This window comes from Schistocerca cancellata, chromosome 4, assembly GCF_023864275.1.
Source record: "Schistocerca cancellata isolate TAMUIC-IGC-003103 chromosome 4, iqSchCanc2.1, whole genome shotgun sequence".
Classification (NCBI taxonomy): Eukaryota; Metazoa; Arthropoda; class Insecta; order Orthoptera; family Acrididae; genus Schistocerca; species Schistocerca cancellata.
The window spans coordinates 667178855-667206843 of record NC_064629.1 but is presented as its reverse complement, the minus strand read 5'-3'; the positions used below and the strand labels follow the sequence as shown (position 1 = coordinate 667206843).

At 43.2% G+C, this 27989-nt stretch overlaps 1 protein-coding gene across 1 annotated transcript in view; it reads right to left on the bottom strand.

Moving 5' to 3' along the window:
• Nucleotides 1-25559, bottom strand: part of LOC126184375 (palmitoleoyl-protein carboxylesterase NOTUM) — a 328408-nt gene extending 302849 nt beyond the window's left edge. The window contains exon 1 of the mRNA XM_049926760.1: nt 25521-25559. Coding sequence (XP_049782717.1) covers nt 25521-25544 — 24 coding nt within the window. The 5' untranslated portion in view covers nt 25545-25559. The remainder of the gene's footprint in view (nt 1-25520) is intronic.
• Between the last annotated feature and the right edge of the window lie 2430 nt (nt 25560-27989).

Here is a 27989-nt window from a genome sequence, read left to right as displayed (position 1 = left end):
TTGTGTCACCCACCTTCTATAATTGTTGATGGGCATACCTTTCAACGAATTCAAGTACTTGGCTTCCATACTGATAGATAACAGTGAAGAGGCGAAAAAAGTGCATCAACGAATAATAAACACCTTTCACATGTTTTTTAGTCTGAACAGTTTATTCAGTTCTTGGCTGATATCACAGAAGAACAGGATCCTGCTGAACGTGACATTAGCACACCCTGTACTTTTAGATGGTTCTCAAACCTGCGGACATCAGCAAAAACTGAAGAAGCAATCTGTGCCTTCGAGAGGAAGGTACTTGGAAAGATCTATGGACCTATTCGCGATACAATGGAAGGTAAATGGAAGCTAAGAACCAAAAAAACCTGTACCAACGATTTAGAAAGTCACACATTGGTCAAATGTTAGGACACAAGAAGCTACAGTGATTTGGCCACATCCTTCGAGCTGATAGATCCCTCCCATACCGAGTCCATTCTCAAATGGTTCAAATGGCTCTGAGCACTATGGGACTTAACTTCTGAGGTCATCAGTCCCCTAGAACTTAGAACTACTTAAACCTAACTAACCTAAGGACATCACACACATCCATGCCCGAGGCAGGATTCGAACCTGCGACCGTAGCGGTCGCGCGATTCCAAACTGTAGCGCCTAGAACCGCTTGGCCACCCCGGCCGGCCCTTCATTCTCAACCTGCTGGAAAATGCCCATGGGAATGTCCGAGGACGCAATGGAAGGATCGAGTGTCAACAATTCTTAAAGAAGAAGAGCCGACAGAGGTGGTGGAAGATGAAGCTAGAGACCGGCAACGATGGACTGCCATCTGCTGTAGATATCTCCTCTGTTGTCACCGACTGATCGTAGTGTGTTCTCTTATAATTTTTTGTGGAGTGCTATTTTTCCTCCTTCTGTAGTTGTTTATCTGCTGTAGCCCTTAAAGGCCCGTTAATGCAATAAATGATGATGATGGTGATATTTTGTCGTGTGTCCCATGTTATCCGACACCCTTCCTAACATGTTGAATTGTGAGTCTTAGAAAATCTTTTCTTGGTCTGAGTCGTTTTCGTTAGAAACCTTTTTTCATCGTTTACACCAAAACAAATGTTTAACTAAAGGTTTTATGCCGTTATATCTTATTTCAAAACAAAATAGTCTTACACCAGTTTTCGCTTAAGTGGCTCATTGTTACCCTAGATTAAGGTGACAGAGGGGGAAACTGGCTACAGAAATGGCGGTTCCGAATTAGTGTTAAACAATCACCGCTATATGTAAAAATAGAACAAGAATAGCGCCAAAAGGAAGAAAAGGTTACTTTAACTAATATTAGTAAATAAATTCAATTCGTTCACTAGAAAAGGTAGAATGCTTGAACTAAAAGAGGAGTTGAACCCAAAATCAAATGGAAGACAGCACTGTTTTTTTCGTACAATTTTCTATCTGTCTGGTATGTCATACAGCCTCCTTTTCATTTGAAAATTACGAGTTGTATCCGAGTTGGCGGCTTTCAAAAGGGCCACCATGTTGATAACATAGCTTTACAGGTTTTCACCCGCTCCCATGTCATACTACGTGACTTTAAAATTCTGTTCATCTACCCGTTTCTCTCTTAGAAGGGTGGCTCTATACCTGTGACCATAGTTAGTCCAAAAAGTTTCGACAGTGAGTTAATAAAAATCGAGAAAAGATGGTGGGTTGGATGCTTCAGGTGTTCTACATAGCCTCTCCTTCCCATCGAGTACAACGCACATAACATTCATGTAACCATGTGAAAGTGTTACGAAAGTCTTCCTTTGGGATGTTGTTCAGCTCGTGCTTCACATTAGCTTGAATGTCGGATATGTCGGCAGACCCTTCATCTGATTTCCTGCACTTTGTCGTATTGTGGTAGGTTCATATTGATAACACTAAATCTATGATGACTTTTTCCAGAAAATAAGTGTCTGCGCTTTGCATTTCAATTAAGTCGCGGAGGGCGTCCACGCATCGTTGTTTTCGTTGGGAACAAACTTTTCACACTTTTCTCTTCTTCAAAACATTCTGGAGAATGTCTTCAACACTTAACCATTTTCATTTGTGTAACAGTCCGCCCCGATAGCTGAGTGGTAGCCGGCACGGTAGCTCAGCGTGTTCGGTAAAAAAACTCGAGTAAAGGAATCAATGATAAACTTGAACGGATGTCTTGTGACGTCCGCCCAGACCGAAGGCAACGAACAATACCGAACAAAACGCAAAAAAAGTGATCAGCGAGACGGATTGCCGTCCTACGGGCCCGGGTTCGATTCCCGGCTGGGTCGAAGATTTTCTCCGCTCAGGGACTGGGTGTCGTGTTGTCTTCATCATCATTTTATCCCCATCCGGCGCGCAGGTCGCCCAATGTGGCGTCGAATGTAATAAGACCTGCACCAAGGGGGCCGGACCCGACCCGTAAGGGGCCTCCCAGCCAATGACGCCAAACGCTCATTTCCATTTCCATTTGTGTAACAATAACCCAACTGACTGGCTGAATGTACATCTGTTCTTTACTGTTATTAGTTCGAGCTGCACCGTAGTTACTGACTTAACGTCGCTTGGGCAGGGATAAAATCAGTCTCGGAAATTTTTGCATGGACGGTATACATTGTGGTAGTTGAAACATTTCAGAAATGATTATTACACTGTAAAACATATCTAACATTTAAGTTTCATGTTTGCTAGCGCATACCCGTAGTATAGCGCTTACTTTGTAGTATTCTTCTTAACGCATATTTAATATGTTTTAGGTAAATAGGAAAAAATAATTACATACAGCGTTTCGAACTCCTGGCGTTAATTTCAAGAAGACTAAATTCGACTTCATCCCCCTCCCAGCAGTGAAAACTGTATTTGCGGTTTTTAGATACAACGCGCTAAACACGTCTTTATCCACAATATGCAATGGCTGTCGCGATGTTAGGTTCAAATGGCTCTGAGCACTATGGGACTTAACATCGATGGTCATCAGTCCCCTAGAACTTAGAACTACTTAAACCTAACTAACCTAAGGACAGCACACAACACCCAGCCATCACGAGGCAGAGAAAATCCCTGACCCCGCCGGGAATCGAACCCGGGAACCCGGGCGATGTTAGGAACATGACGTCAGTTTGTATCTAAGTGGATGAATACATCTAATAAATTGCTTCGAGAGGGATTTTACGCTCAGAAATGTTCAAATGTGTGTGAAATCTTATGGGACTTAACTGCTAAGGTCATCAGTCCCTAAGCTTACACACTACTTAACCTAAATCATCCTAAGGACAAACACACACACCCATGTCCGAGGGAGGACTCGAACCTCCGCCGGGACCAGCCGCACAGTCCATGACTGCAGCGCCTTAGAGATTTTACTCTCTTCTTCATAGAGTGTAACACTTAATTACGCTATCAACGGTGGACGAGGGTTACTAATAAAGTTTTATCTATCTCTCTAGAAAAGTTACTAGTTACTTTTTGTTTTTAGTTTGCAGGTACGTTTTGTAGTCTAGGTATACAGTGACATCCCCACCCCACAGTATCGTAGCAAACCGCTAGACACGAAATAAAGTGGCACAGTCCATTGAATCGTGCGGTAATTGTTTTTCGGCAGCACCAGAAATGTTGTAGCTGCGTGCAACCTTAGTAGATGATTCTTTTTTGTTTTGTTTTGTTTGAGGTGATAATTAAAACTTTATGACTGCGCCTTAAAATGGAAATGATCACTAGCTCACTTTCGCGACATATTGTACTTCTCGGTACACTAAAATATTTGTATTACTCGATTAAGGGACGTGCTTCGCAGGTCATAAAAATTTTGGTACCTTGTTATGATTAAATTAGCTGTAGAGTATTATTTTACTTAGGTACAAATATACAAATGTGGGATAAGGTATTATTTCAAAATAAGAATCAAACCACTAAAAGTTGCATTACATATATTTTGTTTTAATTTTGAGGAAGATTTCCGAATTTGTCAAAATTATTATTATTTATATAACTTTTAGACTGCAATTTGAAAAGCAAGTGTTCCGCAAATTTTACATAATATTAACATCCGACGAATCGCGTAGGTATTAATCGAACTGGACGGAAATCAGTAGATGTTATGTACACGCACAGACAAACTAATGGTCACAGTTTCAGAAAAAAATGGATAATTTATTCAAGAGAAACAACTTCACAAATAGAGCAAGTCTATAACGCGTTGGTCCACCTCTAGCCATTAGCACTGATTGATAAAATCAGCGGATACCCTACTGAAGGATATGTTGTCCAATTCTGTTCAATTGTCGCATTAGCTCGTCAAAATCCGGAGCTGGTTGTAGGGCCCTGCCCTAATGCCCCAAACATTCGCAACTGGAGAGAGATCTGGCGACCTTGCTGGCCAAGGTAGGGTTCGACAAGCAAGAAGACAGGCAGTATTAACTCTCGCCGTCGGGGGCGGGCATTATCTTGCTGAAATGTAAGCCCATGATGGCTTGGCATGAAGGACAACAAAATAGGGCGTAGAATATGTTCGACATACCGCTGTGCTGTAAGGGTACCACAGATGACAACCAAAGGGGTCCTGCTACGTGAAGAATTGGCACCCAAGACCACCACGCTTGATTGTTGGGCCGTACGGCGGGCGACAGTCAGGTTGGTATCCCACTGCTGTTGGATGGGGTGTTTCCAGACACGTCTTCGCTGGCCATCAGGGCTCAGTTCGAAGTGGATGCAGTTCTACTCCAGTTAATGAGACTCCAGGCCGAAGGTGTACCTGGAAACGCCCCAGACAGCAGTGGGACCTGACTGTCGCCCGCCATACGGCCCGTCAATCTGGAGTGATGGATGGTCTGGAGTGCTATTTCTTTTCTTTGGTTGTCATCGTCCGACCGTTAGAGCATATCAGTATGCCGACGACATTATAGGCCCTATTTTGTTGCCCTTCGTGGCAAGCAACCCTGGGCTTACATTCCAGCAAGATAATGCCAGCCCACACACGTGGAAAGTTTCTACTGCTTGCCTTCGTGCTTGCCAAACCTTACCTTGACCAGCAAGGTCACCGGGTTTCTCCCGATTGAGAACGTGTGGAGCATTATGGACAGGACCCTCTAACCAGCTCGAGATTGTTAAAATCTAATTGGACAGACTTTGGCACGATATCTCTCAGGAGGGCAACCAACAACTCCATCAATCAATACTAAGCCCAATTACTGCTTGCAAAAGGGTCAGAGGTGGACCAACGAATTGTTGACTTGCTCTATTTGTGTAGCTCTTTCTCTTGAATAAACCTTCTAATTTTTCTGATATAGTAATCATTTGCTTGTCCGTACACGTACTCTACATCTATCGATGTGATGTATCCCATTTGGATAGTTCCTTCGTGACGCGTCGTGTTTTTTTTTTTTTTTGTTTTTTTTACCTAGAACGGTAACGGACATCCTTTAGAAATCATAAAAATTTTGTTTCTTGGGTATGATTTAATAAACTGTAGAATATTATTTTACTTATGTACAAATACAAAAATGTGTAATAAAATTTTTTTCACAATTACAATCAAACCACTAAAAGTCGCATTAAACATTTTTTTAATTTTGAGGAAAACTTCTGAAATTACCAAAACTATTATTCTTAGTATAAATTTAGATCAATTGTATTGTAAATTTTATAAAATATTAATGAGATATGACGTTTACCTTTTATTGTAAAGATCGATGTATAAAAATTTTTGGGTTGCGAGTTGAGCATTGCTGGTCATTTTAATCTAAAACCGAGCGAGGTGGCGCAGTGGTTAGCACACTGGACTCGCATTTGAGTGGACGACAGTTCAAACCCGCGTCCGGCCATCATGATTTAGGCTTTCAGTGATTTCCATAAATCGCTTCAGGTAAATGCCGGGATGGTTCCTTATAAAGGGCACGACCGACTTCCTTCCCCATCCTTTCGTAATCCGATGGGACCGATGACCTCGCTGTTTGGTCCCCTCCCCCAATCAACCTTTAATCTAAATTTTCGTCGCAATTCACCACTATTCTGTTATGCAGTATGACTTGCTAACATGTTTCTGGTGCCTTCTGATCTATACTGCTGTGCTTGATACTGTAATGTTGGTTTTTTTATTCTCTTATGTGCAAAGTTCAAGTGGTTTACTAATCGTAGTCGGAAATTATTTCGAAAATAATAAATTACATAACTGATAAAAACTAAAAAGGTTCTGCAATATTTTATTTATAAAATTTATACATAAATGACCAAAAAATCTGGATTCCTTCTTGTAAAGCTCGAATAGACCCTGAATTTGAGCCAATTTATAGAAACTTTGAGACGACAACAGGAAGAAAATAACCTCAGTAACTTATTTCCTTTCAAATAGTGCTTCTCAATCACGTGCATTAATTCATCACATATTTCTGTTTCGTTATATGCTGCTCTGAATAATGCTCGCCATTGAAGACTGCAGGACAAATTTTAATTTTTGAAATGGTGTGGGTTCCTGTAGTCATGTCCTAGTTCATGAACCACGGGCAACGTATGAGTGGCCAAGTAAGTGGTCCCGACAGTCGGAATACCAGTTACTTTGGAATAAGGCTGGGCATCTCGGACATATTCTGAGTCGTGGTCACCTTTGTGCTCATACGGCAAAGACTACCAAATCCACCGGTTAGTCTCTCAGCCGTTAGGGGTAAAACCCAATGGGACTCGGGCAAGTAAGGCTAGCAACCTGCTTCCCTGGTACTTTAAATACGATGCTGGCAATAATCAGAGCAAAATGCCTCGGACCTTTGGAGGTGACGGAGTCCCACCTCTAACTGACAAACCAGGGACTCCTAAGATACGACTTGGCAAACAAATGGTAATGAGATGGGGAGCTATTAATATCAATGGGGCCTACTCTGGGAAGAAGGTAGAGCTGGCAGAGGCTGCAAGTAAAATGGGGCTGGACGTTTTAGCTGTTAGTGACATTCGGGTAAGGGGTGAGAAAGAAGAGGAAGTGGGAGAATACAAGGTCTACCTGTCAGGAGTCAAAGCAGGAATAGCACAATGGGGTGTAGGGCTTTACATCAGGAAAGAAATGGAACCCAGCGTACTTGCAATAAGGTATGTAAACGAACGACTGATGTGGATAGATTTGACAGTGTCTAGCAAGAAAATTAGGATTGTGTCAGTATATTCGCATTGTGAAGGGACAGATCAAGATAAGATGGATAGTTTTTATGAGGCACTCAGTGATGTAGTTGTTAGAGTAAAGGACAAGGACAGTGTTCTGCTCATGGGTGATTTTAACGCCAGGATTGGAAATCGAACAGAAGGGTATGAAAAGGTTATGGGTAAATTTGGAGAGGATATGGAGGCCAACAGGAACGGGAAACAACTCTTGGATTTCTGTGCCAGTATGGGCTTAGTAATCACAAACTCCTTTTTTAAACATAAGAACATTCACCGGTATACTTGGGAAGGCAGGGGAACCAGATCTGTCATTGACTATATAATAACAGATCAGGAATTCAGGAAGGCTGTGAGGGACACACGTGTATTCAGGGGATTTTTTGATGACACTGATCATTATTTAATCTGCAGTGAAATTGGGATTGTGAGGCCGAAAGTGCAGGAGGTCAGGTCCATATGTAGGAGGATAAGAGTGGAGAAACTTCAGGATACGGAAATCAGGCACAAGTACATAACAGCGATCTCAGAAAGGTACCAGTTAGTTGAATGTAGTCAATTACAGTCATTGGAAAAGGAATGGACAAGGTACAGGGACACAGTACTAGAAGTGGCTAAAGAATGTCTTGGAACAGTAGTGTGTAAAAGTAGGATGAAGCAAACAGCTTGGTGGAATGATACAGTCAAGGCAGCCTGTAAAAGGAAAAAGTAGGCGTATCAAAAATGGCTACATACCAGAACCCAGGTAGACAGAGAAAGTTATGTTGAAGAAAGAAACAAAGCCAAACAGATAATTGCAGCATCCAAGAAGAAATCGTGGGAAGACTTTGGAAACAGGTTGGAGACTATGGGTCAAGCTGCTGGAAAACCATTCTGGAGTGTAATTAGCAGTCTTCGAAAGGGAGGTAAGAAGGAAATGACAAGTATTTTGGACAGGTCAGGAAAACTGCTGGTGAATCCTGTGGATGCCTTGGGCAGATGGAGGGAATATTTTGAAGAGTTGCTCAATGTAGGTGAAAATGCTATCAGTAATGTTTCAGATTTCGAGGTAGAATGGGATAGGAATGATGATGGAAATAGGATCACATTTGAGGAAGTGGAAAAAATGGTCAGTAGATTGCAGTGCAATAAAGCGGCTGGGGTGGATGAAATTAAGACGGAACTCATCAAATACAGTGGAATGTCAGGTCTTAAATGGCTACACAGGATAATTGAAATGGCCTGGGAGTCGGGACAGGTTCCATCAGACTGGACAAAAGCAGTAATCACACCAATCTTTAAACATGGAAACAGAAAAGATTGTAACAACTACAGAGGTATCTCTTTAATCAGCGTTGTGGGTAAAATCTTCGCAGGTATTGTTGAAAGGAAAGTGCGAGTATTAGTTGAGGACCAATTGGATGAAAATCAGTGTGGGTTTAGGCCTCTTAGAGGTTGTCAGGACCAGATCTTTAGCTTACGGCAAATAATGGAGAAGTGTTATGAGTGGAACAGGGAATTGTATCTATGCTTTATAGATCTAGAAAAGGCATATGACCGGGTTCCTAGGAGAAAGTTATTGTCTGTTCTACAAGATTATGGAATAGGAGGCAAACTTTTGCAAGCAATTAAAGGTCTTTACATGGATAGTCAGGCAGCAGTTAGAGTTGACGGTAAATTGAGTTCATGGTTCAGAGTAGTTTCAGGGGTAATACAAGGCTGCAACCTGTCTCCACTGTTGTTCATATTATTTATGGATCATATGTTGAAAACAATAGACTGGCTGGGTGAGATTAAGATATGTGAACACAAAATAAGCAGTCTTGCATATGCGGATGACTTAGTTGTGATGGCAGATTCGACTGAAAGTTTGCAAAGTAATATTTCAGAGCTAGATCAGAAATGTAAGGACTATGGTATGAAGATTAGTATCTCCAAAACGAAAGTAATGTCAGTGGGGAAGAAATATAAACGGATTGAGTGCCAAATAGGAGGAACAAAGTTAGAACAGGTGGACGATTTCAAGTACTTAGGATGCATATTCTCACAGGATGGCAACATAGTGAAAGAACTGTAAGCGAGGTGTAGCAAAGCTAATGCAGTGAGCGCTCAGCTACGATCTACTCTTTTCTGCAAGAAGGAAGTCAGTACCAAGACTAAGTTATCTGTGCACCGTTCGATCTTTCGACCAACTTTGTTGTATGGGAGCGAAAGCTGGGTGGATTCAGGTTACCTTATCAACAAGGTTGAGGTTACGGATATGAAAGTAGCTAGGATGATTGCAGGTACTAGTAGATGGGAACAATGGCAGGAGGGTGTCCACAATGAGGAAATCAAAGAAAAACTGGGAATGAACTCTATAGATGTAGCAGTCAGGGCGAACAGGCTTAGATGGTGGTGTCATGTTACACGCATGGGAGAAGCAAGGTTATCCAAGAGACTCATGGATTCAGCAGTAGAGGGTAGGAGGAGTCGGGGCAGACCGAGGTGAAGGTACCTGGATTCGGTTAAGAATGACTTTGAAGTAATAGGTTTAACATCAGAAGAGGCACCAATGTTAGCACTGAATAGGGGATCATGGAGGAACTGTATAAGGGGGGCTATGCTCCAGACTGAACGCTGAAAGGCATAATCATTCTTAAATGATGATGATGATGATGATGATGATGAAATATCTTTGACAGAAGGATGAAGAGGTTAGAGCCTCAAGGAGGACAAGTGCCTCATATTATCTCCTCTGAAGCACACCACTGATGCACGATAATGTTCGAGTGGTTGAGAGTTTGCGGGACTTATTCCAAGTCACGCACAAGTCCGTGCAACGCAGTCCGAAGAAATCCAGCAGCGTCATCCGAACAGTTTCTTCTCGAAAGACGGCGATGTCGTTCGGCAACAAGCCGGTTTTTCCTGCATCGTTTGTCCGGGTTGTGCCACGGTATTCTAATGATGGAAAGTCGTTCTTTCATGATACGACAACCATGTTCATTATAATTCAGTAGCCGTATGGCCTTTCTGTTGCCACAAACGCCAGATACCATAAGTTTGCTTATTTCTACATCTACATTATACCCCGCAAACCACCTAATGGTGTGTGACGGAGGGTACTTCTTGTATCACTAGCTGATCCCCCCTACCCTAGTCTACTCGCGAAAGGAGCGTGGGAAGAATGATTGTCGGTAAGCCTCTGAACTGGCTCTAATGTCTCGTATTTTCTCAGGTGGTCACTGCGCGCGATCTGTGCGGGAGGAAGTAATATGTTGTCCGACTCTTCCTGGAAAGGGCTCTCTCGAAATATGTATGAATAGTAAACCTCTCCATGATGCACAACGCCTGTCTTGTAGCACTCGGTAACGCTCTCGCCCCGTAAAACGAAAGCGTGACGAAGCGCGCCGCTCTTCGTTGGATCTTTTCTATCTCTTGTATCAGTCCTACCTCGTAAGCATCCCACATTTACGAACAATACTCAAGAATCGGTCGAACAAGCGCCTTATAAGCCATTCCGTTCGTAGATAAGTTACATTTCCTTAAGATTCTTCCTATGAATCTCAGTCATCTGCGTTTTCTACTCTGTTTCACGTGGTCATTCCACTTAAGGTCGCTCTTGATATTACTCCTAGATATTTTGCGGCTGATGCTGTTTGCAGCAATTTGTCATCAATAGTGTAGTTTCCCAGTAGTGGGTTTCTTTTCCTATGTATGCGCAGTATGTTACATTTATTTACGTTCAGGGAGAATTTTCAGAGCCTTCACCATTTATCAAGCCTCTGCAGGTCATTCTGAACTCTGCATTTATATTTTAAAAGTTTATGTGTTTTGTTTCTGAGGCGGGGATGAGGATTCATCCCGGCATTTGTCGAGCGAAGGGTGGGAATCCCACCCAGCAACCACATTCAGGTTGACAAGTATGCATGACCACCAGTCGTTAGTCGAGCGGGCAGATTCGATTCAGGCGTAGTTGTCCTCCTTGTCTCGCAAGCCAGTACGCTGCACGCTTAACTATACAAACAGGTCTTGACAGGTAACAACACATTCTCGTTAAGCGGTGGGAAGTAGAAAGCCATATGTGCTGCTTTGGAAGTTTAGTGTTAACGAAGTCGAACTGTTGTTGTGAAAACCTACTGGATGATTTATTGAACTATCCTAAGCGAGATATTCTACGTCTGCATTTTACACTGGACTGATTGCAGTAACATGTTGTATTATACAATCACAGAGTTTTGACAGCACGGTTCTTCACGGCAATCCTTTTGAATGGTCGGTGTTTTCGGTCGATCCGCGAGTATTTTTTTCAGTCTTTAACATTCCTCAGTTGTGATTTACCACGAGTCATATACGCCATAATCACCCCTGACACTGTTGCTCTCGACACAATTGTCACACTGCCAGTATCGTCAATACTCCAACTACAGTTGATGCATCAGTCTGAAGTCTCCCATTTTTCCAGGGTCCTCGGACACCTCCAAAGACACTGGCAAAATGGGAGGCCTCAGACTGATGCAACGCCTTTAGTTGGAGTATCGACGATACTGGCAGTGTGGAAGTTCTGTCGACAGCAACAGCGTCAAGGGTAGTTACGGCGTATATGACTCGTGGTAAGCCACAACCGAGGAATGTTAAGACCGAATAAAATACCCGACGATCGATCGACATCATCAACCACTCAGAAAGACTGCCCTGAAGAACTATGCTGTCAGATGGGACTACTGTCTATTCCTTCTCCTATCTTTCCCCCACTGATATACTTCCCACTCTCTAACAACCTCACTGAGATCGAGGCATTAACTCCTTCGTCCTTTCCCTCTTTGGCCCGCCTAGGTGTGGCTGGTTGCTCGTAATGTGAGTACACTGCCTAAGCAAATGCAAACTACCTTCTTTTACTGCAGTAACACACAGTTTTGGTGGATCATTTATGATCAAATTTAAAAGTTCGCAAAAAATACTACAGTGTGACACAAAACAAACTAGTAAACCTTCCCATTATTTCGACAGCCATTAGAACTAAGTCCATTGTCTAAGGCGTCTCCTGGGATGTCTTATCACATAACGTTGGCAACAGAGGATTATAAATACACAAACATTATTTAAAATATAGGCTAAATTATAAAAACTCGTGATAACAATTGAATCGCTAGCTTTTTCGGTCATAAGTTATACACGCGGTGAACAAAAATATAGAAACACCAAAACCACGACATATATATATGTTTTTAATCGTGTGACGAGGACCTCCCTTCGGGTAGACCGTTCGCCGGGTGCAGGTCTTTCGATTTGACGCCACTTCGGCGACTTGCGCATCGATGGGAATGAAATGGTGATGATTAGGACAACACAACACCCAGTCCCTGAGCGGAGAATATCTCTGACCGAGGCGGGAATCGAACCCGGGCCCTTAGGATTGACAGTCTGTCACGCTGACCTCTCAGCTACCGGGGGCGGACCACGACATACGTATTAATATGCTTAATACAGTGTAGGACACCGTTGGCATTCAAAACTGCTTCCAATCGTCTCTGAATGGATGAATAACGGTCATGTATAATTTTCAAGGGAATCTTGTACTATCCCTCCTGAAAAATAGTGGCATGCTCAGGAAAACGATGATGAAGGATAATATTAACCACGCACTTTTCTCTCCAAAGTAGACCACAGAGGCTCAACAGTATTGAGGTTTTGCCACTGTGATGGTCAGGAGAGAGGCGACAATTCATCCTCGTCGTCAAAAAACCAGCCCTGAACAGTCCGTGCAAAGTCCGAGAGATGGCACCACCGGCGCGTATCGAGGTCATGTTTAGTTAGTAGCATCTTTGGAAAGAACTCACAACAAGTTTCAGCCATATTAGTCTATTTCTTGGTGCTTGGCATTCGTGTGAATCAAGGAAGTCGAGTGATTGTCAAAAAATGGACGAATCTGCACCAAAATAGGCGAAGACCCTCCCTTCGGCCGGAAAGGTTATGGCGACTGTCTTTTGGGATTCGCAAGGGATAATCCTCATCGGCTATCAGGAAAAGGGTAAAACTATTACAAGTGAATATTTTTCATCGTTACTGGACAGTTTGAAATCCGAGCTGCAAGAAAAACGCCGGCAACTGGACCGCAAAATAGTCCTCTTCCATCACGACAATGCACCAGCACACACCTCAGCAGTAGTGGTAGCAAAATTAATGTAAATAGGATTCCAACTCGTTTCACATCCCCCTATTCTCCAGACTTGGCTCCCTCAGGGCACTATTTGTTCCCCAGTTTGAAAAAATGGCTGGCGGCTCAAAGATTTTATTCAAACGAGGAGGTGATTGCAGCTACTAATAGCTATTTTGCAGAATTGGACAATTCCTATTATTCGGAAGGGATCAACAAATTAGAACAGCGTTGGACGAAGTGTATAAGTCTAAAAGGAGACTATGTCGAAAAATAAAAAAGGTTTACCCCAAACACGTACGTAGTTTTTATTTTTGCACGGACTTTTCAAACGCCCCTCGTAAATGCTTCAGAATAATTGTGAGCAACTGTGGCCTGGTGACATGACATCGTTGTATGAGAATATGAAGTCCATGAACGGCTGCAAATGGTCTCCAAGTAGCAGAACAGAACCATTTCCAGTCAGTGATCGGTTCGGATGGAGCAGAGGACCCAGTCCATTTCATGTAAACACAGCCCACACCATTACAGAGTTACCACCAGCTTGCACAGTGCCTTGTGGAAACCTGGATCGATAGCTTCATGGGGTCTGCGCCACATTCGAACCCCACCATCAGCTCTTACCAACTGAAATCGGGACTCATCGGACAAGGTCGCGGTTTTCCAGTCACGAGTCCACGAGCGCCGCTGCAGGCGATGTCGTGCTGGTAGCAAAGGCACTGGCGTCGGTCGTCTGCTGCCATAGCCCATTAACGCCAAATTTCGCCGCACTGTCCTAACAGATACATTCTTCGTACCTCCAACGCTGATTTCAGTGGTTGTTTCACACAGTATTGCTTGTCTGTTAGCACTGACAACTCTACGCAAACGCCGCTGCTTCGCGGTCGTTAACTGAGAGCCACCGGCTTGTCCGTGGTGAGAGGTAACGCCTCAAATTTGGTATTCTCGGCACACTCTTGGCACTGCGGATCTCGGAACATCGAATTCCCTAAGGACTTCAGAAATTGAATGTCCCATGCGTCTAACTCCAACTACCATTCCGGCCACAAAGTCTGTTAATTCCCGTCGTGCGGCCATGATCACGATGGAAACCTTTTCACATGAATCACCTGAGTACAAATGAAAGCTCCGCCAGTGTACTGTCCTTTTATGCCTTGTGTGCGCGATTCTACCGCTATTTGTAGGTGTGCATATCGCTATCTCGTGCCTTTTGTCACCATGTTTTATATCACAATTTTCAATTTGATTCTGTCTTGTGTAACTTTAACCTGATCTCATGAACTGCTGCCTATATCTTTACATCGTCTTTCCTGGTTGCCGAGGATTCTTCACACTCGTGTGTCTGGAATTTACATGAACTTTTCCTGTACAGTCGCAGTCTTTTTTAGCTTGTTTTGGGTTTCAAGTTTAATTTATTAAACCGAATGTAGACCTGCATGTTTTATGATGATATTTGTATTCCCACTGTTTTCCATGCCAAGTTTATTCATTCGCAGCTATGTTTCCTCTTTAGAAGATTGTAAAAACTGCTATAGTTTTCTTAATTGAAAAAGCGTGCATTTTGGCCTAAAACAGTGGTCATGATACGCAGATGGCTGCGTGACAAAAAGAAACGAAACGACTGTCGCCTTGGCAGACCGGCCAAGACCATAAGGGGCACGGCGCGCGACCCCGATATCGATATCCCAGCCGACGCGGTAAACCACAAAGGAAGCACCGCGTGCCACTACTATACACGTCCAGCAGAGCCTCAAAGTTCTCGTACGACATCGATCATGCATTTCCTTCACATTTATTAAGGTTTTTCTGCTGCATCATCCAAAGCGATAAATCATTGCTACAAAGCTAAAGTGCGTAGAGTTTGTTTCTATAATTTGTCGTCCAAAGTAGGTAAAAAAAAGTAATACCATCAGATTGAATGACGAAAAGAGTCATTAACTTATGAAGAAAGTATCTGACATGTGACATCACGCAAGCATAAGAGATTCTATGAAAATTATGTATTACGAACATGCATCTACATCTACATGATTACTCTGAAATTCACATTTAAGTGCTTGGCAGAGGGTTCATCGAACCACAATCATACTATCTCTCTACCATTCCACTCCCGAACAGCTCGCGGGAAAAACGAACACCTAAACCTTTCTGTTCGAGCTCTGATTTCTCTTATTTTATTTTGATGATCATTCCTACCTATGTAGGTTGGGCTCAACAAAATATTTTCGCGTTCGGAAGAGAAAGTTGGTGACTGAAATTTCGTAAATAGATCTCGCCGCGACGAAAAACGTCTTTGCTTTAATGACTTCCATCCCAACTCGCGTATCATATCTGCCACACTCTCGTCCCTATTACGTGATAATACAAAACAAGCTGCCCTTTTTTGCACCTTTTCGATGTCCTCAGTCAATCCCACCTGGTAAGGATCCCACACCGCCCAGCAATGTTCTAACAGAGGACGAACGAGTGTAGTGTAAGCTGTCTCTTTAGTGGACTTGTTGCATCTTCTAAGTGTCCTGCCAATGAAACGCAACCTTTGGCTCGCCTTCCCGACAATATTATCTATGTGGTCTTTCCAACTGAAGTTGTTCGTAATTTGAACACCCAGGTACTTGTTGAATTGACAGCCTTGAGAATTGTACTATTTATCGAGTAATCGAATTCCAACGGATTTCTTTCGGAACTCATCTGGATCACCTCACACTTTTCGTTATTTAGCGTCAACTGCCACCTGCCACACCATACAGCAATCTTTTCTAAATCGCTTTGCAACTGATACTGGTCTTCGGATGACCTTACTAGACGGTAAATTACAGCATCATCTGCGAACAACCAAGAGAACTGCTCAGATTGTCACCCAGGTCATTTATATAGATCAGTCGAAATTAGTGCATATGAAAAAGCTACAAAGATCCACGAGATGTAAATATTTTATTTTCAATAAATAACGGTCATTGTTCGAAAAAAACCACACACAAGATAAAATCTGTGATAGTGCTGTCATGAACTCACGCAGAATATAATTACCCCCTTGCGAAATGTACTTCATTTAATGTCATGTGACAAAGTTTCCGGAGCTGTTTCGCTCGTATTGCAAACATTTCGCTTGGTGTCTAAGATCGAAGTATTCTCTCCTGGAGGTACTGTCCCGAATACGAATATGTATGACTTCAGACTGTTAACAGTTGCCTGATATCCGATGCTGATGTTTATTTATTCACGTTGTTGCTGTTCTCTATCCCTAACAGACATAATTACGTCCTCCTCGATACTACCTGGTGGCTTCAAGCAACGAGTGTTTAAAAATGTGGAAGAGCCGATCGCGGAGTTCTCTTACTGAGATACATAGCACCGTATCCGGTATTTTATGCTCGCATTCATACTCAAAATGTTTTTCTAAGAGTTCACTATCTTCGCAGGGCTGGTGTAGAAGGTATGAACTGCACTAAAGATGGTGATATTTTTGTACTCCTAACAAACGAATCACAGCTACGGGTGATTACCTTGCCATGTCCATTACAACATATGCAGATTCTCTTACAACAAACAATGGAAGAGTATTAACTTGTCCCAGCTAACATTCTTTTGTGTTTACGAAGTCTGATTATTAACCATAACGGATTTTAAAAGGACAGATCAATAGAAGCCTGACACAAAAATACGAGACTCCAATCATTACTTAGGAATTATTTTATTCTGCGCACCCTTTGTACAGAAATGAGGGCGGCGATCGATCGAGCTGACCGAGTTGTGACCACGCGACGCACCAGTTTGTGCGCCACGACAATCTCTAGCTCGCTCGTTTGCCGGACTATTTTCCGCGCTAGCAAGACATAGAAAAAAAAACACACACACACAAACAGGAAGCACCCAGAAAGGGAAGTGTAAATGGGGTTGAAACATAGCGGGTTGAGAGGGTATGTGACGTTAGTTCAATGAGTACGAAAATCGAGTAAAATTTACAAAGAGCTCAGCACTATAAGCTCACGTATCACAATGACGTTGCAACATCTCTGGTCGGGATGGGTGTCGTAAATCCGTTACATCCTCTTCTGAGGCAAGCCGTCTCACAACTAGTGTAACTGGTCCTCGATTCATGGGATAATGGCACTGGAGCAGAGTCTGTGCTGCTGGTCCCGGCGGAGGTTCGAATCCTCCCTCGGGCATGGGTGTGTGTGTTTGTCCTTAGGATAATTTTAGTGTGTAAGCTTAGGGACTGATGACCTTAGCAGTTAAGTCCCATAAGATTTCACACACATTTGAACATTTGAACTGGACCAGAGTTGAGGCACGAGCTGGTCCCACACATGTTCTGTCGGCGACAGATCCGGGGGTCCCGCTGGCGACAGAAGTACCCCAACACCACGCAGATAGCTCATAGAGACGCGTGAAATGCGTGGACGAGCATTGTCCTGCTGGAAATGGCACCACGATGAGTCGCATGAGAGGTAACACATGAGGATGCAGAATGTACGAGGGTGAGTCAAATGAAAACCTCAAATTTGTAATAACAAACCGAAATTTCGCGCCGTTATCCTGTAAGTTGGTAAGGATGCTACAAACAGCGTGCAGAATGGCCTGTAGCTGGCAGCATAGTGCGGATGCACACATACCATCGCAGTATCAGTATAAAGTTGGCCGCCCCACTTGCGACTTGCACCAGGGAAGAACAGCGTTCTGTTATTCGGTTTTTGCGTAGTGAAGGTGTGAAACCTATTGAAATTCATCGACGAATGAAGGTTCAGCAGCAAGTCTACGAACGGAGTAGGAAGTTCGCAAATGGTGCGACTTCAGTGGAAGATGCTCCTCGTCCAGGTCAGGCACAACGAGTTGTGACTCCACAGAACATTGCAGCAGTTGAAGCCATAGTGAAGGAAAATCGCCGAGTGGCACTGAATGACATTGCAGCATGTTTACAGATTAGTCATGGGTAGCACACTACATTGGGCATGATGTGCTCCAGTTTCACAAAGTGTCTGCAGGATGGGTGCTACGGCAGATGACTTCTGAAATGAGAGAACGACGTGTTGATGCTTGTGAATAACTTCTTCGGCGCTTTGAACGAGAAGGTGATGGCTTCCTTGCAAGAACCCTTACTTGGGACGAAACTTGCGTTCACTTCCACCAACCGGAAACGAAGAGAGCGAGCAAGGAATGGCGCCATTCCTCATCACCAAAACCAAAGAAGTTTCGCACAGAACCATCAGCAGGGAAGGTTATGCTGACACTCTTTTGGGACGAAAAAGGCATCATTACACGCCTAGAGGGACCACTGTCACCAGTGCATCATACACAGATCTCCTAAAAAAACATCTGCGGCCGGCAATCAAATCAAAGCGACGTGGATTGCTGTCAGCAGGTGTCCTTTTGCAACATGAGAATGCAAGACCCCACACTGCCCGTACAACAGTTGCAACAATCACAGACCTGCATTTTGAGTGTCTCCTCATCCACCATACTCACCAGACCTTGCCCCAAGTGATTTCCATATGTTTCGACCACTCAGAGACGCAATGGGAGGAAAGAAGTTCTTTTCTGATGAAGAGGTACGCCACGCGGTGCATGAGTGGTTGCGCGGACTACCAAAAGAATTTTTTTCTAAAGGAATTTCTGCACTTTGTTAGTGCTGGAGGACTTGCATTGAGCGTGAGGGAGATTATGTTGGAAAGTGATACAGCTTTGTACCGCTTCTGCACAATAAATAATATTTAAAAAATATTTAATGTTTTCATTTGACTCACGCTCGTATGTAAAGTACAACTGCGCCGTCAGAGTTGCGTCAGTTACTACCAGCCGTGACCTGAAGTCATACTCGACGCTACGCCAGACCATGGCGCCAGGAACGACACCACTGTGCCTCTCCAAAACATTAGAAGAATAGGAACTCTCTCCAGATCGCCGCCATACTCGTCAACGATGGTCATCTGGGGCAGTGCAGAACCGTGATTCATCGCCGCGCACAATGGGACGCCATGCAACAGTAGTCCATGCTTCTCGCTCACAGCACCACTCCATACTCAGTCGTCTGCGTTGTAGTGTTAGCGGCAGCCTAAGCATGGAACCGTGATTCCTTTGTCCGGTTGCTGTTAGTCTCCGACCAATGGTACAAGAGGGCACAAAATGTTGCTGGGAGTCCATTACTTCTCGAATGACAGGTGTAAATGTGAAGGGGTTACTATGCGCTCGGTACACAATTCGGGGATCAGGTGTTCGACCGGAACCTTGACGACGTGACATGCAGTGCAACATCGGGCCACTGTTACAACCGAATGTCCCACAGCTCTGGCTACTGCATGATTCGACCAGCCAGCCAAAAGGAGAGGCACAATTGGTGTCTCTTCAAACTATGCCAGGAGCTGATAACGTTGTATCACACGAGTACGTGACATCTCCGTGTCCTTCACAATAATCACTCGACATCTCCTTATATACCTTACCAGTCCTGGTAACAACACTAAACATGATCAACACTTAAGCAGTGTAGTGGTCGTTCTACCTTTCACAGAGAATTCCAACGTTAATCAGTTACATACCAATGATGTATACGAGTCTGAAGTTACATTGTCATCCGACAATGTCTTCTAGATGTTTCACTTTCTTTGCCAGGTAGTGCACCTGCCAAGGGGTCTTAGTGGACCACTGTCTTCTTCGACATTTAACTTTGTCCTTACACTGTGACAAGTTTAATCAAAATCAGTCTACTCACGAGCAGGGTACAAGCTGTTTGTTACAGACGCGTTCTTGCCCTCCGCTAAATAGTAAAAAATAGTGCACGTTTTGATCAGCATCACGAAATATGGCACCCCAAAACACTTCGAGCGGTGACAGGATCGAATGTAGACCTGTGCGGATCCTGCTTAGAATGCTGCCACCAGTAACTGCATACATTTACTAAATACGCTATTTATTTCTTTATTTCAGACCTCCTATTTGAGGGATGAACGCATCAGTAGTGAACTGCTCGTCCACAGCCACTGAGCTGATTGATTTTAATACGAGTACGACATGTCAAGGGGTAAATGCACAGTCAACATCGAAAAATAGTCGCGCACTAATACGTCACCATAAATATACGGCTAGCCTAGTTTCATTTTTGTAAGGGTAGTATCTCCGTCCTTGAAAAAACAAACCAACCGTATGTAACTACAGAAACCTCTAGGGCGCAGAAATATCAGATATGAAACTCATAGACAATCGTATGGTGCAACTCATAAAGCGCTAGCTCGTGAAACTGATGGACGAGCCAGGTCGAATTCGTGCGCTCTTTCAGAGGCTGTTTGATTTCATACATTGGCCAGTGCGGATGTACTTCTCAGGTGCTTCCTCACTCCAGTGTATTCGAAAGACGGACTAGTTCCCCAGCTCAACGATAAAGCAATACGAATAAAGCAATTAAACAATAAATCACACACGACAGACTGTTTGCAGATGCCGTCTACTGCATCCTTCCCTATAGATAATGAAGTCGCTGCGGCTTGCATCTAAGAGGTCACCTACAGTGTTGGTGATCTGCATTGTTCATTACCTTCATTGTCTTTATGGAACACAAATGAGTGTCGAGGCTCGTCAACATAAAATAATGACTAATGGGACACAGATCCCAACCTAATCCGTATACTGAACGAAATAATACACACACACACACACACACACACACACACACACACACACACACAAATGTATATGTGCTAGCAAAATCTAGAAAAATGGAATGATCGATACATTTATTTTAATAAAAGAAAAGAAACGTTATCCGGAAGTTCCGAGCAGTATTTCAGTGAGTTAGCAAAGCGCTGTACTTTTGTAAGGAAATGGGATCAAATTCCTATCTGGTCTGATACAGAACATCCACAGTCCACTCAGACACTTTAAGAACATTCCATTACGAGTATTTAAATAAAACAACGAACTATTATTTCATTGATATTGGAGTAATGGATGTCTTTTTTTATCAAAGAAAATAAGGGACATTCTGAAAGTATCCATAAAAGCGCTCATACATGTTTCTTATCGAGTATGACAGTTATGTTGTATCTTATGATATTATATCGTATCGTGAATGATGACTCTTCATTTGTATACACAAACACGACGCAGACGGTTAGACACGAGCTTCTTTCAGTCCGTAGATGCTTCTGATAGTAAAGGAACGCAGTTAAAGGTGAGATAGTTCAATTACTAAAATCAGTCAGCTCTTAGTGTTGTCTTATTGAATCTATATATATTTCGAGCACCGGCTGCATCTTCAAGTCTGTCCTCTTAGTCTCCTTCACAAATTCTATACAAACTTGGCACTGACATTATTAGCGACATATTTTCACATTTTTCAAAAAATGGTTCAAATGGCTCTGAGCACTACGGGACTTAACATCTGAGGTCATCAGTCCCCTAGAACTTAGAACTACTGAAACCTAACTAACCTAAGGACGTCACACACATCCATGTCCAAGGCAGGATTCGAATCTGCGACCGTAGCGGTCACGCGGTTCCAGACTGTAGCGCCTAGAGCCTCTCGGCCACTCCGGCCGGCCCACATTTTTCAGAGGGAATAGAATACCATAGAACTTTTAAATACTGATAGATTTCTTAATGTTATCAGCTTGCAGTTAGAGAAAGTATGATGAAAACATGCTCTCAAAAAATTAGAATACCCACTTTAATCCAAAGAAATTCAAACTAACAATTATTCCTTGATGTTTTTACTACTCTGTGTATAAAGTTTACACCTTTCTTTGCTTCCTCTATCAAAAATGAATAGCAAAAATTACTGTGCAACAACTGTCGATCACTAGCTTTACTAAACACTTTAATTAATGATTCGTCAACGATTTTTGAAAACGTAAAGTAATTTAAATAATTTCTGAACTCTAAACCAAGAGATAGATGACTAAATTAACAAAGTGGGTGATAACAGTGTCTAACAAGTCATGTAGTTATCACCAGACATATCTGAAATTTCCTATTGGTTTCCTGTAAATATAGTATTTTGCTTTGTGTAATGATAGTGTTACTGAGTTGGACAAAAGAATTATCATGCAGACTGAATATCATGAGAAAAGTATTGTTGTGGGAGAAAGACAACAGACATACTTCCAGGAGGTGGTGTTCCACTGCTCTTAAATATTTGAAAAATGTCATGTTCCCGCCTATAACCGCTGATAAAATTCTTTATTTACATAAGCAGTTTCTGCCGACTGACATAATCAGGTTCATAAAAGTTAAGGCCGATTGAAGTTGTAACACGAATAAGTGCACTAGCTGGCACACTTTTTATACACTGGAATCTTTATAACGTTATGAAAACAGTGTCTAATTCATGGCTCTGAGCACTATGGGACTTAACAGCTATGGTCATCAGTCCCCTAGAACTTAGAACTACTTAAACCTAACTAACCTAAGGACAACACACAACACCCAGTCATCACGAGGCAGAGAAAATCCCTGACCCCGCCGGGAATCGAACCCGGGACCCCGTGCTCGGGAAGCGAGAACGCTACCGCGAGACCACGAGCTGCGGACTGTCTAATTCATGGTTTTATCATCTGACCATAGTGATTTTATATTTCGTCTGACATGATCCTGTGAATACTTTTATGAACCTGTTGATTGTCAGTCGACCGGAACTGATTGTGTAAATAAAGAACATTATCAGCAACTAAAGGCGGTAACATGACTTTTTCAAACAACAGATACGGCAACTGTCTTCATGTATCAGCTTCTTTTATACACCACATTTCATAAAAAGAAAAGAGTGTAAAGGAATTTCCCTGCGGACAAATTATGAAGCAGACGTCCTCAGATCACAACAGTTACGAATGCTTCATCCAGTCGAAATGTAAATAAGAAATATATGTTCATAACCGAATGTTTACAAACAGTTCAATGGCGTAACTACATGTGACACGTCAATATAGACTTTTAAAGGCGTAGTACACATAACTCTCCGGCAATGATGTGTTCTTAGTCAACAGCAGTACCTTTAGAATTCAAATTTCACTCAGTTTCCCAGTAACAAAAATTCGGACTAGAATATGGTTATGGTTCCTCGATTTATGACAACGATTGCGAACTGAGTTGGCGACTGTAGCCAATTACAGACGTCGCCGTGATCACTTAAATGCTCGACACAGCTGATGCAGTGATACCTTCATTTTTAACTTATGTGGCTTGTACAGGTATAAGGAAAGGAAACACGTGTCTGTCCAGTTACTGCGCTTCAGTTAAAAATTCTAAGGTTCTCACTGCGAAGGAGATGGAGTAGTGGAAAAAATCTCTGCGTACTAAACAGAAAACATATTGAATTAGCTACAGGTAGTGTTAAGGGCGTCTGCTTTGAGTCAAATAGAGGCTGTGCGTAAGTGCTGACTGTGAGGCTAGAGGGGTTAAAGCGGGGCGAACAGATGGAATGCAGGAGCAGGTGTGCCTTGCGCTACGAGAATGGATGTTCTCCGGAAAAGCTAATGGCCGAGAGAACAAAACCAGGTCATTTCGTGCCGAATTTTGAATTGCCCTCCTCCCGACTTCCTACATGTTTGTACAATAAAAGGTACCTGTCACAAGTAGAAACATTTTTGCACAGCGCGTGCGCACTGTCTGACATTTCAGATTCTTGCCTGCTACTCTAGGACGTCACGTGCCTCGAGAGGCTACGAACGAGAAGAAAATAATGCCCCAGCCAGGAGCATCTCCGTTGTGGGCTCTGTTACGTCACAGAGCCGCCGCTGCTAGCTGCTAGCGCACGCATAAGTTACTGTATCTTTACGTTGGCGCTCGCTGCCGCCGCGCCGTCAGCGCTCAGCGTAAACACGCTAGTGTCGGCGTACCTGTCCAACGCCTCCACAGCACGCCGGTCTTCACTGATGTAGGCGCTGTGTTTATTATTCAGCGTTACGCAGCACCGGTAAAGACCCAAAACGGCTCTCTACGTTTGTCTTTCAGCTCATTTTGTGCTGCAATTTGCTGCTCCATTAACCGTACTGTTTGTGTGCCACTGCCGCCGTATCTCACTCACCTGAATCGCCGACAAAAACTAAGAAAAATGTCGGACGGCCCTCGAGTTGAATCAGAACTGGGAAGGACAGACTACGGCTTCAACTCGAACTAAAAATATCTCCCATCGTTTCCTCCTTCACTGCAGAGTCGATCAATGTATATCTGTCGATTATGACACGGCGTATTGATTTAGTATAAGACAGTTGAGCCGCGCGGGATTAGCCGAGCGGTGTAAGGCGCTGCAGTCTTGAACTCTGCGGCTGATCCCGGCGGAGGTTCGAGTCCTCCCTCGGGCATGGGTGTGTGTGTTTGTCCTTAGGATAATTTAGGTTAAGTAGTGTGTAAGCATAGGGACTGATGACCTTAGCAGTGAAGTCCCATAAGTTTTCACACACATTTGAGATAGTTGACTGATATTCAGGAAGATCTGAAATGAAACGGGAGGAAGGATAGCGTTTAGCGTCGCACATACGGCGAGTTTATTATATACGAAGGACAACCTCAGAGACGACCAAGATGGGGTTGTTTCAAATGGTTCAAATGGCTCTGAGCACTATGGGACTTAACAAAATGGTTCAAATGGCTCTGAGCACTATGGGATGGGACTTAACATCTGAGGTCATGAGTCCCCTAGAACTTAGAACTACTTAAACCTAACTTACTTAAGGACATCACACACATCCATGCCCGAGGCAGGATTCGAACCTGCGTCTAGAACCGCTCGGCCACATAGGTCGGCCGACCAAGATGGGGCAAATCAACAGTGTCAAAGAGACCATCTCTACAATTGTTAGAATTGATTTGGCGAAGCCACGGAAAATACGAATTTGGAGTGCCGAATGAGCATCTGAACAACGTTTAGATCCCTTGGGCATTAGCGTTTGTAGATTAGTGGAACGTTTTCTCCTCACTGCTGCCGGAATACGCAACCCATGTGGCCGTCAAGAATTACTGAGCGTAGCATGAACAACAGCGTCATAATACATGTATACATTATACATGAAATGTGTCTCTTTAATCTACTGTAAACAGGTGTTCTACATGGAGACGCACGAAGACGACATTTTCTTAGACAACACGTATTATTCGACAAGCGACGCTCACTTTAGTGGTATACGATGAAATCTAATTGGTTGTGTTTTGACGCGTATTCGTCGGCACTCAATACTAAGAGAATAGGATGTGGAAGAACGGCTACAGACAACGCCGAGGAAAAATGTCGTGAGGGGGAAGCGTAGCGTGCGCGCGCGCGCTCGCGGCAGGCCGGCGTGCTCACCTGTTGGCAGCCGGTGGTCAGCATGGCGCTCCCGGCGAGTCCCGGCGCCGCACTGAGGCCGCACAGCCCGCTACGCCAGACCTGGCGCCGCGGGGCAGCATCCAGGCTCTCCGCGCAGGATCTAGGCGCGCCCCCACAAGCCTCGCCGCCTCCCTGCCAGAACGGCTTCTCCGGCCGTCAGGCCCTAAGAGCTAACGTATCCAGCTTTGCGTCGGTATCCGTGCAACGAAAGTAACAGAGGTTCTATTGATGGAAGTGTGATGAGAAGCCATCGCGTCGACGTCATTGTGTACATTTCATCTATAACAATTTGTCCATTTTATTTGGACTGTTGAGCTCCGTGGCCGTGGATAATGATACTTTACTATAAAAATACAGCGACCAGCCACTTTTTTTAATGCGTTTTTATTGATGCCAATATGTAGGGTGACCAGATGCAATTGTTTAAAAAGGAGGACAAAGAGCTTCAAAAAGGAGGACAAAGGAAGAAAGAAGAGGACACATCAAACGGGTCAACTGCAGATGAGGATACCACTCGTCAGCTTTGGACAAGTCACGTGACTGCCGGTAATTACCGGTAAAACTAGTAGTTAATTGTTACTGATGGTCAGGTGGTGGTTAACTGAGCAATATAAAAAAAAGTTAAAAACACTGATTGTGGTGACAGTGTGGCGCCAATTGTTTTGTTATGTCAACAACAACGGAATTGTTTACAAACCGAAAAACGTAAGACCATTCACCTCCCTTGATTCGACGCACCGCTACCAACATCTACAATTCGAGCAGCAGCTGACCACATGTAAACTGCACTTTAACCTTCCGAATACAAATAAATTGAATGACTATGAAACAATGAAATAAAACAATGACAGTTAATCTGTCGAGTTCTTTCTTACCTTTATTGGCCACTGAGACGTTCGTTCCAGCTCTACATATCTTATATGCCGCTTCAAATTCGTTTCTCCCTTTCTTGAAAGCGGGATATTTGCAGGAAAGGACATCAAAAAATGTACACTTTCGTTTAGGCATAGCCAAATATTTTACGTAACTCACTCGGTTAAAAATTACACTCACGAATCACACGTGCTCTACAGGAAGCCAAGGGAAGATACGAAACGAAAATTTTAAATAATCGATATTTGCATTCGCTTATAGGTCGATCAACGATAACATCGACGATCCTGATGCCACCTACTAACATCGTGCCAATAGTTAAAGTATTTAAGAAAACAGCAATAGAACTGTATTACGCTCAACTTTCCGAAAAAGCCGGACACTGTCAAAATCCGCCCGGACCCCGGACAAATAGCTAAAAAGGAGGACATGTCCGGATTAATCCGGACGTCTGGTCACCCTACCAATATGCATTTCGGGTTTGCACCCATCTTCAGCTGGCAAATTACATGTATCTTCAGTTTACAGAGTGGTACAATATCGACAGCAGTTTGGATGCCGTAGCTGGCCTGTGCAAAAGCAACGATTCCAATCATTTACTTCAATTTCGCGAGTTTTAAGTTACGTACTATCAGTTGTTCATTTTACTTACATTCTCCTCTCCTTGTTTTTTCTTGGCTTTTCTTCTTTTTTGTAACAGCACAAACACGTTTTGTTACGTATTTTCAGGCCCCCACAACCGCACGAGTGGTCGACTGTGAAGAGCGGACAAATTGAATAGCTGGGCGGCGGCCATTAGAGTGGTAAACTGACATGCGGAGTTCGAATGTTTATACATCGCTTTTGGTTATAAAATGCCTTCCCTTGAGTTAGGTCGCCAACATAATGCCTCATTTAAATACGTTACTACAATATACTTTTTAATTTATGAACAAATAGCAAATAGTCACTGTTTATGAATTTATCTTACGTACTACATGGAATCTGCCGTAGCTAAAAGTTATGTACTGGACCCTTAGCATTTTTCGTAGTTCATTTACGATAGATGTACGCAAAATACTCGAAGATTTACCCACTATGTTAATAGATATTTTCTGACTCTACTTTGCTTTAGATTTTATGACGAGAAGTGCGTTATAAATGGCATAGTGCTTTGGCAACTCACGTCCAAATTATCAAGTTTCAACCTAACCTAGACCATGAAAACACTACCGATCAGCCAACTTTCTTCAAAATGATCAGAACATATAAAATGGTATTCTGTCGGTCGGAAATCTTGCCTCCTGATAGCGTGTAACCATTTTTGTAACAGCTGTGGTTTTGAGAAAGGAAACCTGCAAACAGATGCACAGACATTATGCTAATACCGTGTTACAAAAACATTTATTAAGCAAGTGCACTGACATACAAAACAACTTAAAATATTCACATACCTGTGAAATGTAATATTTGTTCCTTTCTCGAATTTATTTGTACAATTAATCGCTGCACAACTCTTCACCATTGTACTTCTTTCGATTGGAACGTACAGACAGTAGCATTACGAGTAACAAATACTGTATGTACGCCCCAACA